The sequence below is a fragment of the Clarias gariepinus genome, chromosome 20, assembly GCF_024256425.1.
Source record: "Clarias gariepinus isolate MV-2021 ecotype Netherlands chromosome 20, CGAR_prim_01v2, whole genome shotgun sequence".
Classification (NCBI taxonomy): domain Eukaryota; kingdom Metazoa; phylum Chordata; class Actinopteri; order Siluriformes; family Clariidae; genus Clarias; species Clarias gariepinus.
Genome location: NC_071119.1, coordinates 24,199,445 through 24,217,077, shown reverse-complemented (window position 1 = coordinate 24,217,077; position 17,633 = coordinate 24,199,445). Strand labels below are relative to the sequence as shown.

Sequence of the window (17,633 nt, the reverse complement as noted above, 5' to 3'; positions counted from 1 at the left end):
GGGGTATTAAGTTTTAAACATGACTGTATGGTTTTTAGTGTGGATCTTTTACCATGCAACTTTTTTTTAATGTAATCTTCATTTACATTTCCTCTACAAAGTTGACAGTTTAGCAGGTTTTAATAATGGTTTGAACGGTTCTGAACCCAATTTCAGTCATTTTTAAATCTCTTTAGTTGTTTTAATTGCTTGATGCAGCCCAAAAAATATGACCATTGTGAAATGGTGACCTTTTTTTTTTTGGACACGCAGTGCATTGAACACCAAATATAACAAATTGGTAATGTTTTCCAAATAAGTACAGTACGGATAGATGGAGTATATTGCTTGTTAAAAGTTTAATCTGGTTGAGACTAGGGATGTGCTTAGGGAATGGATCCCTGCAGAACACAAGTATTGTACATATATCAAGATAATGCTTGTGCAACAAAACAACGCTTATTACCATGAACGTACCACTTTCATGTTCATATATATTGTAGGTTTTTTGTATCTGGTTTGTCAGGACTCTAGTAGTTTGAATTGGCCTAGTAGTTTGTGTATATTTTGGTATAACCTAATAAATATTGTTAGAAAGACATTACAGGCAAAATAAGTGTGTGAGTGGGAATATATATAAAGATCTGCTATAACATTAAAGCTGTCAATATGAAAGACCACCTGTGGTGTATTGTGGTGTCTGGCAATGGGACATTAGTAGCAGATCCTTTGGGTGTTGTGGGTTAGGAGGTGGGGCCTCTGTGGATTAGACTTGTTTGTCTGGCACATCACATGGGAGCTCAATCAGATTCGAATCTGTGGCCAAAGGATCTGTGCCTGCTTACTGTATGTGGTGAGCTGTGGTGCATTGGGTGTTCTGGCGCCTTTCTATTATAGACAGCATTGATGTTTTTTTTGTGATTGGAATGCCTTTGGTCTCCACAGGAATGGGTGAGCCTTGTGTGACGATGATTCTGTCACCAGTTTGTGATTAATGTTGTTCAATTACCCTGGTGGTGAAGTTAATGCTGTGGCCGATCAGTGTATTAACAACCCTGGTTACATAGCTATTTGAGATCAATTATAAACTTGAGAGATGTAGCTGAAGTTGAGGAAAGTACATTCCTAGTAAAGTTTAAATCCAGGTCATTTAGTTGAACAAGCATAGCCTAAAGATGTTCACACCTTGCTAGCTACATGTGATTTGCTACCCCAGTATGTGGTATTATTTGATTAAGCTGCTGGCTAGCATAGCGAAACAGATAAGGTTCATAATCAAGAGTTCTCCAGCAACAATCCATTCAACTTCCATTTTAAAAAATCTCTGCCCAATTTGGTGCTTAGTTTAGCTCCATTTATGGAGGTAGGAAAAAAGAATTCTTAGATGACAATACATGGCCCAGCACTTATCTAAATTTGAAACTTCAAGGTCAAGTGTAGGTCACTCAATAAACTGCCCTTTACTATACTTAACAATGTTCTTCCAATCAATGTGTATATATTTAAAATTTCCATCATCTTTCAAATGGGTATTCCAGACATCAAAAGTCATTTCACACTGTGCTAGACTTTCTAAAAAGCACCTCGGTACAGGTCTCATCATTTATCTCTTAATTTCAAAAAGTTCAATTTCTACTCGCCTGTGAAGCTCAGCGTTTTTTTTTTCTTTTTCTTTTTCTGTCTTTCTCGCTGCATCTTTACAGCTGTCCTAGATTACAGCCTCCTCTCCCCACCTCCAGACGACAAATCTGTCCTCACTGAACCTTGAAGAAAGTCCTGTGGGGACTTTCCGTAACTAGCACTTGGGTTCTTTAGCACATGGCTGCTCTGCTCTCTTTCTCGAGCTCATTAGAGAACTCAGCTCATTAAAAGCAGAAGAGTCATGGTTTAAACAATGACATTTTAAACACACTGTGAAAATATTAGTATCTTTTTGGGAGCAAATATTCCGATATGACATCACTGTTAACTTTAGAGCTTCTCATACCGTCAAGCCATTGCGAATTAGCCGAAGCCCGCAGGGATTCGAAAGAGGTCAAGATTCGTCTCAAGTCAAATTGCGCGGGATTTTCATCCGCCCGCCGCGCATTTATAAAGAGTGGAGAGGATTTCGCAACAGTGTCCACCAATGTTTTTTAACTTGGCTCCAAATTAACATCACACCAAATGAGATAATTGAAGATGAAGGAGCGTGTTTATCAACCCGGGTCATTAGCACGGCGAGCAATTACTTGTGTCTGGTTTACAGAGGCGGCTGCTTTAATCAAATAATGAGCGAGAGCAAAGTGATTGAGAACACCTCATTAACACCTCGGCGTAAGTTCGTTTCTCATACGACTTGTCTCCTGGCTGAAATTGGATATGTGATCATGTTTACCCACATGAGGAACATGTGATCAATACATGGGGAAAAAAACGTGTCCTGCACATAAGAACTTCACTACATATGTGAATAAATTATAAGTGGTATGCGGAGAATCACAGGGAAATAAATGGGCCTTAAAAAAAAGATTATGTATGCTGTAAAAAAAGGATAATAAAATCACATAAAACACACAAAAAAAGAATGAATGGTGCACAAATTTAATGAGAAACTGAATTGGAAAATAATAATAATAATCATAATAATAATAATAATCATAATAATTCAATGATCTGAATAAAAAAATCACATTATGTACAAAGATTATTCCTTTTTACTAAAATGAAAATTAAGAAATCATCTAAATATTACACAAAAAATAATTTAATTATTAAAAAAAAGAAATAAATAGTAACCTTGCCGTATCATTTGCCCATGTGAATTATGTGATTATGCCCCATTATTATGCACAGAGACACCCCTGACTTTCAGAAAAGCCTCTCTAAAGGCTGTATGTCGCTCTCTAGCTGGATTTCCGACCGAGTGGCGTGCAAATCTGCAGCCAGGTTCTTGACACGCTTGGCCTCTGATTGATCACATGGACTCGTGGTCACGCTCCTGAGTCTTGGCGTTCTCCCGTTCCGACTCCTGGCTCCTCTGTTCTGATGATGAAATGTTGTTGTGGTAATAGCTTCGTTGTCAGTTCTCCAAACCGGTGACAAATGAGCTCGGTGCGACTCTCTCCTGGCCGGTTGGAAAACGCCAGGCTTGGAGCTTCGTCCAATTTTGCTGGGTTCTAAAAGGTGTCCTTTGTCTCCACTCCCAATATCGATTGCATTTTATTGGCAGTATCTGCTGTGCACTCGGGCGATGTGACTAAAGAATTGCAGGTGTACTACCTGTTTCTTTTTTTCCCCCTCTGGATACGATCCAGAGCCAAGCAATTCTTCTCAAATCGCTATTTGTTTTCTCCCCGTAGGCTTCTTATGGTTGTCATGCTGAAATGGAGGAGCTGATGGAAAATCGTACCTGGCCTCTCTCTCTCTCTCTCTCTCTCTCTCTCTCTTTTTCTCTCAGCTGACTTTACTTCCACACTTTATTTCACATTCAAAATAATAATCTCAAAATCGGGAGGCAATTGAGAGTGAGCCCAAATTGCATTTTTAGACATTTATATATCCTTTTCTATTTTAATGTCCAGCTCAAAGTCATAAAAGAGACGAAAGGCCAAGTTTCAAACACGCTCACTGTTCTGTCCCACCAGGACATGCTGATAAATAACAATCAGGAGTCATATGGATATAAGTTTATATACAGTACCTCCTGTATTTGTGTACCCAATTTCAAATTAGCTCGAGTGAACTCTTCTATGCCTCATGCTAATACAGTCCCACTGGACATGTCCTTGTTTTTTTTTTGTGGAATATTAAGCATGGCAAGGGGAAAAAGAGGAATTTAACCCATTTACTGTAAAAATAATACACTTTAAGCTGACTTCAATGACTTAAAGTTGGTGCAAGAGTATATATAGCTTTATCGGCAGAGATCTTAGGTTCAAATCCCAACAATGTGAGAGCCATGTGTGGCCAAGAGCCAAGGAAGCAAATTAGCCATGCTCACTGGGTAGGTGTGATGGCACACTTTCTTCTCTGCCATGTCATCTAGAGCAACATGAGCCTGTGGTGTCTGTGGGCTCATGTAATGTGGAAGATGGCAAATAGTACTATTCCTCTGAGGAAGTGTGGTGCAGTGCCCGGTGATGCACCATAAGCAGGAGTTCTAATAGGTTTGCTTGGCTGGATTCTTGCGCTTTGGAGAAAGCAAGCTTGCTTCATTCCATGTGGGTGGATGTCACATAATAGAGTGCGGGATTATGGGTGGAAATTTTACATTTATGGAAACTGCGACTTACCTACTGTACTGTACAGTATTGTTGGGAAAAAAAAGCTTCAGTGATTTCCAGTTATCAGGAATAATGAATTATCTATTTATCTAATTAGGAATTTGTTAATACAGAATGCTGGTTTACTGTTAAAGTGAACAATCCTGATGTAATAAGAAACAACTATTATTCTAATATTATTATAACACTGACTTGAATTTTACTCGAATAATAGACTTCGCTATTTTCTTTCTCCAGATCTGCAGCCATCATTTTAGAGACAAGCTCAAACAAGTCAGCTTGTCTCCATGCTGATGAAATACACCAGGACAGCACTGACCCTTTGACATTTTGTATAGAGAGATTTATTGTGTCAGGCTACATCATTTCCGATTAAATGTAACTTTGCCTGGGTCTTTGCATCATGATGGTAGTGTAGATGAAGTAAAGTTACTGTTTGCTTGGCTTCTTCAAGAAATGTTTGACCCAAAGCCAACAATTTGAAACCAATTTGTCTTGTAATATTAGATATTGTGAAATAACCAAAGCAGCTTCGCGGAAAAAGAGATGTAGATTGACCTCAGTTCTGAGTAAGCCAGTGAAGTTTTCTAAAGCTCTTTAAAACTATTTGAAGAAGAAAACAGAAACATGGTGTCTTTAGGGGACTCAAACGGGGGAGAATTTGGGGGGAGTGTCATGGTGGTGTAGTGGTTAGAACTGTGGCCTCTCACCTCCACAGTCAAAGGCTTGCGTTCATCCTTGGGTCTGTGTGCATGAAGTTTACATGTTCCCAGTTTATGAGTGAGCGTGTGCAGGCTTGTGTGCCAACGTGAAGGTCTGGCACTGGTACACAGGGTGTACCCTGCACAGTGCCCGAGTCCTTTGGGATGGCTCCAGGCCCCCTTCACTCACCCCTTTATAAAAAAGGGTGAGTGAGTGCCTGAGATTGTACTGTCTGGTAGTGAATGAAATGAATCCTGAAATTAGGTAATGAGAGTCTTTATGATTATAGGAACAGTTGTTGTTAAGAAATCTACAGTACATTGCTAGGATTATTCATTAAAGCAAACACTAAAGCAAAAAGTAAGTCACAAATACAGAACTCCAAGCTGAAACTAATCACCAGGGTATATCAGGTATGTCTGGAGGCAAGCAGAAAGCATCCAGCAGAGTTGACTATCATAGAATTTACATTTACTTTTATGCCATTTGGGAGACATTGTTCTCCAGACAGACCTAAAGAACTGCCTAGTCTCCACCTAGAAAACAGACATCTGTGCTTATTCCAGTCTAAATCAATTTAGGAAGAAAAATACCACCAATAAAAGTAATACCTATCATCACTGCACAGAACTAGCGCCTGTCCCAGGAAACACTGGGCATAAGATGGAGATCCAGCCAAGATGAGACCAGTCTGTTTCTACAGGAAGTGCATGAATAAAGACAGGAAGACTTTTTGGCTATTTGTTTTAGTTTCCGTTACTTCAAAAAGCATGCCATTGCAATAAAAAGTCTGCATTATGTCTCTAAGAATCACAGGCCAGGACACTCGCTAGATGTGTCACAAGATCTCAATCCACTGTAGATAATGCAACAGGTGTGTATCATGGCTGAGCTTTTATGAAGACTAACGGCAGGTCAGGTAACTAAATTCTGGGTCAGGTACATCAGGAAGACCATCCTATAGCAAACGACAAAGTTTACGATAACCAGGAACTTTCCAAATGTCTGGCCCTTAGATGTTGCTGATGTCTCGCAGGAACCTGGATTACCGTGTAAGGTTCAGTTCCAGCTTTGAGAATCTTTTGTATGGGTCTCTAAAAGGCTTTGGGTAGTCAAGGGGTACAGTAAGAGCACTTCTTTTGAGCCTGTTGCAAAAATCATGAAAGTGTCATATTTTTTTCTATATAAATGTAACCTGGTCCATATGTGAAGTTCTTTTAGATCTTTCGGAAGCTGAAACTTGCTTTTGTTCTCATAATTTTTAGCACGTTAAATTGTACTTTGAGACTTGACTACACATACTTTTGCTGAATAAGCAACCGTGTGCCCCAAATCCTTCCCATGCCAAAGTTGCTTTTGTCTGTGGAGAGTTCCTGTGTGGTTTAGGGTTCAACATAACCACCCCTGGTTCTGTGACCCATTTGTATTCACCTGCGGTGTTTAGGAAAGCTTGCAGCACGTCTCAAGTTTCTATATTTCTGAATTTGATGACTCATGTGCAATGGTGCTTCTGGGATTACTGCATCAAGCTAGCCAGCCAGAGAAAAGCTTACAGACTGTTTGAAGGGCTGACAGAATGGCTCAGTAGGAGATCTGGGATAGTTTTGTTTCAGTATTGTTCATGGAGAAATGGCTCATTACCATTTTAATGCTTTTCCTGCTAGTCCTACCTCTAGCGTTTCCTGACATGGTTATAATTTCAGTGTATCCTACAGTATATATTCAAATAAAAATGCCTGCACATTTGGTTTAAAACACTTCTGAAAGATTTAAGAGCTTCAATGTTCTCTGACTACTGGCTGCAGTTTATTTTTAGATCTCGGGACATTCTTTTCCTCCAGCCATCTTCTTGTATTTCAAGCTGAACCCTCAGGAGAGATCTGGGTCATACCTGGGGTGTGCTCAGCTGTGTGTTCTTATTATATCTTGGCTCGCATCACACACATGTACACATGATGCACTTGTTAGATTGAATGGTGCTCGTCCTCACACATAAGTTTTTTTTTTTCAAGGTCACACGCTTGCTCCTAATGCTGCTCTTGGATAATGGTGTTCAGCTCAAGTTCACCCCAGTGCAACTAGATTGCTGAGGTCTCAGGAGCTCAAGTGTGTGTGAGAGAGCACAAAAATGACTTTCCAGAGACTGTTTGTGCTACTGGAGAGTGACAGTAGGTCCCTCACTCGCAGACCTGAACGCATCCAGTGTAACATTTGTGAGATGTTCATTGCTAATGGATAAGAAACATAAGCACTCTGGAGATAAAGCTGTATACTCTAAAATTTTGTTACTCTCATATCATTTGATGGTGACCCTAGAAGACATCCTAAAACGAGACCACAATATAAATGAAAGATGCATCAAGGTGTACCTGGTTTGTATACCGTTGCAATACATACCAAAGTTCTGCAAACACAACTTTTAGGATAAGATAAAGGTTTGTCATATGATGTAAACAAACATCTTATGTATGTTTTTTCCCTCTTGCCTTTTTCTCACTCTCCTATTTCTGTTTCTAAGGTGGTTTATAAAAACAATGATGTTCGGCTGGAGCTCTCCAAGCTGGCGTTGCAGGGTGACCACAAGATGAAGATTCATGGTGTGGTGGCCTTCAAATGCGAAAATGTAGCCACTCTAGATCCAATCACCTTCGAAACACCAGAATCCTTTATCACATTACATAAGTGGAATGCTAAGAAGACCGGCTCTATATCCTTTGACTTCCGCACTACTGAACCCAACGGGCTTCTTCTGTTCAGCCACGGCAGGCCGAAACAACAGACCAAGGAGGCAAAGAGTCCCATCACTCTTAAGGTGGACTTCTTTGCTATCGAGATGCTGGACGGTCATTTGTACCTGCTATTGGACATGGGCTCGGGCACCACCAAAACACGAGCGGTTAACAAAAAGGTGAACGATGGGGAGTGGTACCATGTCGACTTCCAGAGGGATGGAAGATCAGGTAAGATGACTTCCTTGTTTTACCAAAGAACACTAATAGATTAATACTGCAACATTACTGATAATGTAACTAGGAATGGAAGGAGCGTGTAATTTCATTTCTTATATAAATAACCAAAATAAACACTTCAGAGCATGCTGTTAGATGAAAAAAAGTTCGGGATAGGTTAAGGTCACTCAGCTTCATCATAAAATCGCGTTGTTAATTATTTTCCCATAACAGTGTGACAGGAAGTCTTTGTCCCCGCTTTCCTGAACATTGCAACAAAAAAGGACCTTATCTTCTTTCAATTCTCATCATTTTCCCCGTTCCTTTTTCCTCCCTAAGATGTTTTTTGAAACATGATGAAACACACACCCAAGTAGCAGCCTTTATTATTCATCCTTTCTTTTCCTTTTTTTTCTACTTCTTTCTTTCTTTTTTTTTTGAAGCGATTATCCTTTTATCTTCGTAGATGACAAAGTGCCATGGAGATTTAAGTAAACTGTTGATAATCCGGGATGATTTGAGTCATTTTTGTGTTATCTTTTTATGCTCCTGGGGAAAATATCTAGCATTTGTATAATACGAAGCACAAGAGAGCTGCCGCTGCTTTCAGCCATCAGCCTAACCATCCGCGACTCGGGCAGGTTTTCGTGGAACTCGTTTCAGACTCAGAGGTTTTACGCTCATTTGTCCCTCTGCACCTTTTCATCTTTAATGACCCTAAGCAGGTCCCCTGCATCTGACTTTATCTCTGTGGTTTAAAGACTTCCTTGTTTTTTTTCTCGAGTTTCCTGATGGCCACGTTAGGGATCATCAGTCCCAAAGTGTGTCTAGAGCACAGGCGGATCAGCTCCTCTCTCCCACCGCGCGTCCTCCATGTCCTGGTTCCCTGGCACCGAGCTCCGTGTTGATTTGCTTATCTAAGCAACAATTTGTTAGCATGTGCTCATGGCCATGGCCTCACAATGTCACACTGCAAATTAGATTCACCCTCACCAACCGGCTTCTGTTTCCCACTGCATCTCAAGAGCAGGAAATCACGTTAGTCATTTCATTACCCCTATAGCCACATGCAGAGTGAGGACCCGAGTGTCGGCAAAACCGCTGCTACGCTTGTAAAAATTCCACCCTTTTTCACTTGTCTTTGAGTGTTAAAGTGGTTTTAAGGCTAACGAGTCCGAGGTCTGGGTTTGTAAGAGGTGAACGAGGACAGAGTTAATGACAAGCTTAATGGCTGCTTTTGCCCGGATAAGCTTGATATCCTTCATAATGGAGCAGAAACGCGAGACGAACACTTTGTGGATCGTTTCCTGAATATTGTATACTGTACATTTTTTTTTTTGCTTTTTATTTTTTACTTAGGATTACTTTATAGAAACTGAATTCTTAAAAACTACTGTTTGGCAATGTGCATTTTTTTTGAAGATACAAAAAAAAAAAATAGTTCTCTTATCCACTGTACCATCTTATATACAGTATTTGATGAATAAAATGATCAAACCCTTCAATCCAGTTTTGACACCTAATTCCCTTTGTTTATAACAATACTCTTAATTATGTATTAATTAATGCAACACATTCACCAAGTTGGACACAAACAAATTTATGCATCAATTATTCGCTTGACTTGACACATCTTACTCCTTGCTTTGGAGTTTGTGTACGTTTATAATTAAGGAGACACACTAATGTGAACCCCAATTTGTTAGCTTTAAATCATATAACTGACAGTAAGTGTATATAAATGACACCGTCGAGTTAATTAACCAACTAGATGTTGGTCCTGACTTTAAACACGAGGAACAGTTCCGGCAAGGGATAACATTTTGCTGTCACTTAATCAGGCTCAATTAAGTTCAGCCTTTATTCATCACATATACATTACTATACTGTGAAATTCTTTATTCTTCGCATGTCTAGGCTTTATTTTAATTTTTTGTTAGCAGGCTGGTGTCAGAGCGCAGGGTCAGCCATTATACAGCGCCCCTGGAGCAGACAGGTTGAGGGCCTCGCTCAAGGGCCCAACAGCGGCAACCTGGTGGAGCCAGGGCTCGAACCGTCGACCCTCCGACGAGTAACTCAGAGCCTTAACATGCTGAGCCACCACCGCCTCATTTATAAATCAGCAGCACTAATAATGTAACAGCACAACATAATGACTTGATAGTTAATCAGTGAAAGTTAACATAAACTGCTTTGCCAGGCATCTTAAAGTGCGTTTTGAGTTTTAATTGTGTTACACACAGCCTGTCCTTGAAACGCAGTAGAGTTAAAGCCCTTCAATGAAACAGTATCCTTTTCCAAATGCTTACAGGAAGAGAATCTAAGTTGTCACTCTCACTCTCTCCCTAATCAAACCATCTCTGACGTTCTCTAAACCCGAATATCTGATCATAAAAGTCCAAACCCTCTAGAGCTAACAATTCACATGCGAAAGCGTGAGCATGTCCTCCCGTACCGGACCCTGAATCCCCCTGAAGCTTTGTGGTTCTATTGCACATTAAGATTAAATAAATACTGTTTCAGTGGCCGTGGTAGTATCATGCGATTAAAGGCGAGCGCTGTGCATTCTGACCGACATCGCTGATCCCCTCGCACTCCAAATCTATTTTGTTCCACCTCCTCGTTTTACCAATCCCCCTATCTCGTTCCACATCTCGTCCATTTTGTCCGACTTCTTTCCCTCCGCCCTTTCCTCTTCCTCTCTCTTTCTCTCTTTCTCTTCCTGCCTTGCGTTGCTATGGAAACGAGAGACGATTTCCTCCGAGGACCGAGCCTGTTACCGTGCCGACTGAGATGCAGGATAATGCAATCGGCTGTGTTTTTTTTTTCTTCCCCCTTTCTTTTTTTCCCTCCCGCCTCAAATCTGTGACCCGGGTGTGCGCTTCGCCCACGCTGGAACTCGCCGGCTCGGTAGACGCCCGATAGGATACGGCCGGATCACAGAATGCTCGACTAACATCCACAGTCATCGGCGCCAATATTGAAACAATTCAATAAGCAGCCCAGGCATCGGAGGCGCACCCAGTTTCATAGCTCCCACCCTTTATAACGCGGCGAAGCTCCCGACGGCATGAACTCACACACAGCACAGGCGATTTGTCATGTTCATCCCTGGTCGTCCCTCTGAATGTTATGAATAGTTCCATTTATCATGCTTTATCAAATCGGAGACGTCGAGAGCGGTTGGGAAGAACACCATCTGCATAATTTACTCGTTATTGTCCCAAAGGAAGGGAAACATAGAAACGTGTCAGGTCGAAAGGTGTGTACGCAGCGTGTATAGACTCTAAAGGAGATTTTTATCAATTATTTTTATCCCTATAATACATTTTCTTGTTCCCACAATATATGACGACATACTGGACACCATTTGAGGCTAACATTACGTACATGAATAGAATATTTTTGTTATTTATTATAAGTATTTCATGTTTTACATTTTTAAGTGTCTCTTACTTTTTATTATGCCAGTAGCGAAGAAAAGAAATCTGTCACAACATTTATGAGACTTGAATATGAGTAACTTTCCAAAAGCCACATAATATTTACACAACTTTTGGCAGATTGAGTCAAACCCAGCTTCTTCTCTTTCAATTTCTGGTCAAACTATTGTTTTTTCTCCCTATTTGAGGAAATAAATCCCCGGTATTTTATGACCGCACGCGGCGTCTCCGAGACGGCCACCAAGTGGACTGACTTTAGCATAATGTCTTTGGCTTAGCTCTACTTCAGTGTGTGTTGATATTACCCATGTCTCAGCTTGTTGTGTGAGAACCTTTCACTGTTTGCTCTGGGATCTTTCTCTTTTGATTAATAATGCATCAGATAAAAGTAACATTTAAACCAGCCGTCCCAGGAGCGTAGGAGTCTCAGAGTGTGTGTTGCATTGGGTTTTTCATCTCTCTGTCACATGGCTTAAGAATCCCCTCGGTATAGCTGCAGAACAAAGGCTGTTGAGAGACTTAAACACATAAAAGGCAAGGGAGGTGTGGAAACCCACAGGGGTGATCAAGTCAAACCGGGACTCTATATGTGATGAAATTTCTGGTGAATGAAGGGGTGAAAGCATGTGACTTTAACAGGAGACTTCAAGCAGAGTACGGTGACGAGACTCTTAGCCACAGTTAAACATTTAGAATGGTACAAATGTTTTAAAGAAGGCTGTACATCCGTGAATAACTGAGGTGACTCAGAGCAGTCATTTACGTTAACATTCAGCTTACAGTCCTGACCTCCAAGCCATTTTCACATTTTTGGGCCATTAAAGGAGTTCCTGGGAGGCTGGCGTTTCAGATAAGAATCCGATCATGACTATGCCGTACTGAGAGAACTTTCTACCTTAACGGTATCCAAGCACTGGGATAAGTGCATCAGTGTAGCAAAAGATTATATAGAGAAATTAAAGTGAGTTTTTACTCTTAGAACTGTGTTTTGTTATTCTGCACAATGAAAAAAATCCCCGTGTAACTTAAACACCCCAAGTAATTTACCAAACTACCACTACTGCTGCTGCTATTTCTACTATTACTACCACTACTGTACTCTTACTACCAACAATACTACTATTAATAAAAATACTATTACTTCCACAATAAACTCTAGTATTAGTACTGTTACTACAGTATTACTACAGCTACTAATGCTACTAACACTACTACTACAACGACGAATACTACTACTATGCCTACAATATTTACTATTACTACATTACTAATATGACTACTGCAACTACTAATAGTGTTATTAATGCTAATGATACTACAAACACTAATACCATTACTTGTACTGCTGTACTACAGTTGTTAATAGTACCGCTACAACTAATGGTACTAATATTCATATTACTACTACAACTGATACTACCAAAACTGCTACTACTATGACTTATACTACAAATACTACTATATTACTAAAACTGCTATTACTATGACTTATACTACAAATACTACTATACTACTAAAACTGCTATTACTATGACTTATACTACAAATACTACTATACTACTAAAACTGCTATTACTATGACTTATACTACAAATAGTACTAGATTCAAGATTCAAGATTCAAATAACTTTATTAATCCCAGAGGGAAATTGCTTATGCTTGGTTACAGGTGCTCACAGTTGTTAACTATACTACTAAACTGCTATTACTATGACTTATACTTCAAATACTACTATACTACTAATACTGCTATTACTATGACTTATACTACAAATAGTACTATACTACTAAAACTGCTATTACTATGACTTATACTACAAATACTACTATACTACTAATACTGCTATTAATATGACTTATACTACAAATACTACTATACTACTAAAACTGCTATTACTATGACTTATACTACAAATAAACTATACTACTAATACTGCTATTACTATGACTTATACTACAAATAGTACTATACTACAAAAACTGCTATTACTATGACTTATACTACAAATACTACTATACTACTAATACTGCTATTACTATGACTTATACTACAAATACTACTATACTACTAATACTGCTATTACTATGACTTATACTACAAATAGTACTATACTACTAAAACTGCTATTACTACGACTTATAGTACAAATAGTACTATACTACCAATACTGCTATTACTATGACTTATACTACGAATACTACTATACTACTAATACTGCTATTATTACTATGACTTATACTACAAATAGTACTATACTACTAATACTGCTAATACTATGACTTATACTACAAATAGTACTATACTACTAAAACTGCTATTACTACGACTTATACTACAAATACTACTATACTACTAATACTGCTATTACTCTGACTTATACTGCAAATACTACTATACTACTAATACTGCTATTACTATGACTTATACTACAAATACTACTATACTACTAATACTGCTATTACTATGACTTATACTACAAATAGTACTACACTACTAATACTGTTATTACTATGACTTATACCACAAATAGTACTACTACAGCTACTGTTACTAATACTATGACTACTACCATTATTCTTACTATTACCAGTACTATAAGTACTTGCGCTACTACTGTACTAATTTAAAAAAATATGTGTGGAAGGCTTTCAGACAACTACTTTCTTTGTTTCTTTTCTTTCTTTTAGGTATTGTAAAACCACAGGACACCACTGTTGTGTTCAGTCTCTAGAGTTTTTTTTTTTTAAACTGCTCTGCATTTTTTTTTGTGAGAGTTGAGCGATGTGCCATTAGAGGTGATGTGAAGAGCCAAACAGTTGATTCACCCTCAGTTTCGAGGAATTGTTTCGAGAAATTGTCAATATCCGTTCAGGACAAAAAACAACAAAAAAAGTTAGAAAAAATGACATTGAAACAAATGGAGGTAAGATAGATGTAAAAGAAAGACAGAAAAGAGCATTGACACAAATGGAACGCAGAAACAAACACGCCAACTAAGCTGATATAAAACCAAACAAATTCTGGAGATAAAAGCAGCACTAACTGGCGTGAGCTTCACTTCTCGCCCATAAACCACCCGCTTTCATCTCTCTCCCTTTCTACTTAGCATCCAAGCTAGCCGAATCCGCCGTCTCGACTCAGGCAGTATTAGTAAAATCCAGTTATGTCAAGCCTGGAATGCGTGTGTGGTTTTGTTTCGGGCAAGGAGAAGTCTCTGCGCTAGGCACTGGCGGCTCGCCACACTCTCTCGCTTAGCAAGGGACTGCAGGATGGCCTCTGAGTCACACATCTAATCGAGCATATCTGAAATGCACCAAATGATGCCACTAACCCTGTTTATCTCTCATATATATGTTTGAAAAGTTAATCATAGTGGAGGAAATCTTTCAGATTTCACTTACAACATCAAAAACATATTTCTTACAGCTAATGGAGGATGTTTGTCCAAAACCGTATTTTACTGCATATCGCACATTAAATTAACAATACAACCTGATCTAACCTCAAATAACTTAATAACAGAAATATGTTTAATATTTTTCTTTATAAATTAATGATGCCACATGCGGTTATAGTTCAAGTTAATTGCTAGATGGCAACACCAATTTTTGTTGCTAAGGAATTGTTGAAATTACAGGCAAAACCATGCTCTTGTGCAGCTACTGTATATCGGTCATTATGCCTTAGTGAGCATTAGGCTTTGGAGATGCGAATAGCCTCTTACCCAAGGTACTGGGGTAAGATGGCATGATAATTTTCGTGCCCTAAACTTTAACCAGGCCTAACTTTAAACCCAAACTGTACAAAATAACCCTTTAATTTGGCTGCAGCTTGCTGCGATTAAACATTATATTCAATTCAATTTTATTTTATTTGTATAGCTCTTTTAACAATTGTCACTGTCACGAAACAGCTTTACACAATCAAAAAAATTTAAGTTTGTATGAAATGTGAATGTGTATGAATCAAAATGGTCAGTTTGTCCCTGGTGAGCAAGCCGAGGGCGACAGTGGCAAGGAAAAACTCCCTGAGATGGTAATAGGAAGAAACCTTGAGAGGAACCAGATGCAGCAGGGAACCCATCCTCATCTGGGTGAAACAGAGAGCAGGAATTAATCAGCATTTATACAGTGTGTTAGGTGGCAGCCACTTCAGCATAACAGTTGATGTTAATTGATGTTAATATGGAGTCCAGGTATTTATTGGAGACTCGGGTAGACTTGTAGGAACTTTCAATCTCAAACTATCGAGGAACTGCGACCACGTCAAGTCCTCGGAAAAACAGCTGTCAACATCAGTCGAGGCCAGAACTGTCTTCATGGTAGAGTGAAACCGTCCCAGACACCAGGCGCATCCCAAAGAGACACACGGGACACATTTACCCTAATTGATCAGGCCCCTTCCTCAGGGAAGATGCCAGATTTGGTATGGCCTATTCAATGACATTCAAATTTGGTGTTTGCAATATGGTGGGTTGTTTAGAATTCTTGAATATTTCGCTTAGCTATGACATCTTCCCCCAAATTACCTTATATTTTACTTACTTAATTGCCATATCTCCTATCCTTCTGTATGAGTATTCTGTATATGCTCATCTGCGCCCTGCGTTTTTCTGCCTCTAGATTTCAGCCGATTGTTTCAGTAAATTATTCTGTCCGGTTTCGCTGCCTATCCGCTATCTATTGGTTTTCAGAAACAGGCTGGAACTGCAGATTGTTTCTAGTGGCAGAGATGAATAGTCTCTCCTCGTAGCCGTGTTTGAGAATGAGGGATCTTAAATGTGCACCCTCTGCATTGTGCAAGTCCTTAGAGCCCAAACCAGAGTGTGAGAACATTTCTCAGTAATGAGGTTGATAGAGTGAGCTCGTTAGCTGCTGCCTGGGGAGGACGTGACTGGTTACGGACACGGAGCTCCTGCCAAGAGCCGGACACTGTCAAATACCTCCAGCTGTGCGCACTCTGGCCAGGTTCAATGGCAGGCTAAAGGGGGTGGTGACATCCAGATGTTTACACGTTGTAAAAACTATATAAAGTACACTTCAACACTGAACAGTTTTATAACTACACTTTTATATCACATAGCTTCATAACTACACGACTCTATAACTGCACTTCTACACCACATGGCTCTCTAACTGCACTTCAACACCACACGGCTCTATAACTACACTTCTACACTACACGGCTCTATAACTACACGTCTACACCACACGGCTCTATAACTACACTTCTACACTACACAGTTCTATAACTACACGTCTACACTACACGGCTCTATAACTACACGTCTACACCACACGGCTCTATAACTACACGTCTACACCACACGGCTCTATAACTACACGTCTACACCACACGGCTCTATAACTACACTTCTACACCACACGGCTCTATAACTACACGTCTACACCACACGGCTCTATAACTACACTTCTACACTACACGGCTCTATAACTACACTTCTACACTACACGGCTCTATAACTACACGTCTACACCACACGGCTCTATAACTACACTTCTACACTACACGGCTCTATAACTACACTTCTACACCACACGGCTCTATAACTACACTTCTACACCACACGGCTCTATAACTACACTTCTACACCACACGGCTCTATAACTGCACGTCTACACCACACGGCTCTATAACTACACTTCTACACTACACGGCTCTATAACTACACTTCTACACTTCACGGCTCTATAACTACACGTCTACACCACACGGCTCTATAACTACACGTCTACACTACACGGCTCTATAACTACACTTCTACACCACACGGCTCTATAACTACACGTCTACACCACACGGCTCTATAACTACACTTCTACACTACACGGCTCTATAACTACACTTCTACACTACACGGCTCTATAACTACACGTCTACACCACACGGCTCTATAACTACACTTCTACACCACACGGCTCTATAACTACACATCTACACCACATGGCTCTATAACTACACATCTACACCACACGGCTCTATAACTACACTTCTACACTACACGGCTCTATAACTACACTTCTACACTACACGGCTCTATAACTACACGTCTACACCACACGGCTCTATAACTACACGTCTACACTACACGGCTCTATAACTACACTTCTACACTACACGGCTCTATAACTACACGTCTACACTACACGGCTCTATAACTACACGTCTACACCACACGGCTCTATAACTACACTTCTACACCACACGGCTCTATAACTACACATCTACACCACATGGCTCTATAACTACACATCTACACCACACGGCTCTATAA

At 39.8% G+C, this 17,633-nt stretch overlaps 1 protein-coding gene across 19 annotated transcripts in view; it reads left to right on the top strand.

Annotated features, from left to right (window-relative positions):
• LOC128508286 (neurexin-1a-like) overlaps window positions 1–17,633 on the top strand; it is a 359,836-nt gene that overhangs the window by 110,978 nt on the left and 231,225 nt on the right. For all 19 annotated transcript variants that reach the window (XM_053479541.1, XM_053479540.1, XM_053479548.1 and 16 more), the window contains one exon: window positions 7,465–7,906. In XM_053479541.1, coding sequence (XP_053335516.1) covers window positions 7,465–7,906 — 442 coding nt within the window. The remainder of the gene's footprint in view (window positions 1–7,464; window positions 7,907–17,633) is intronic.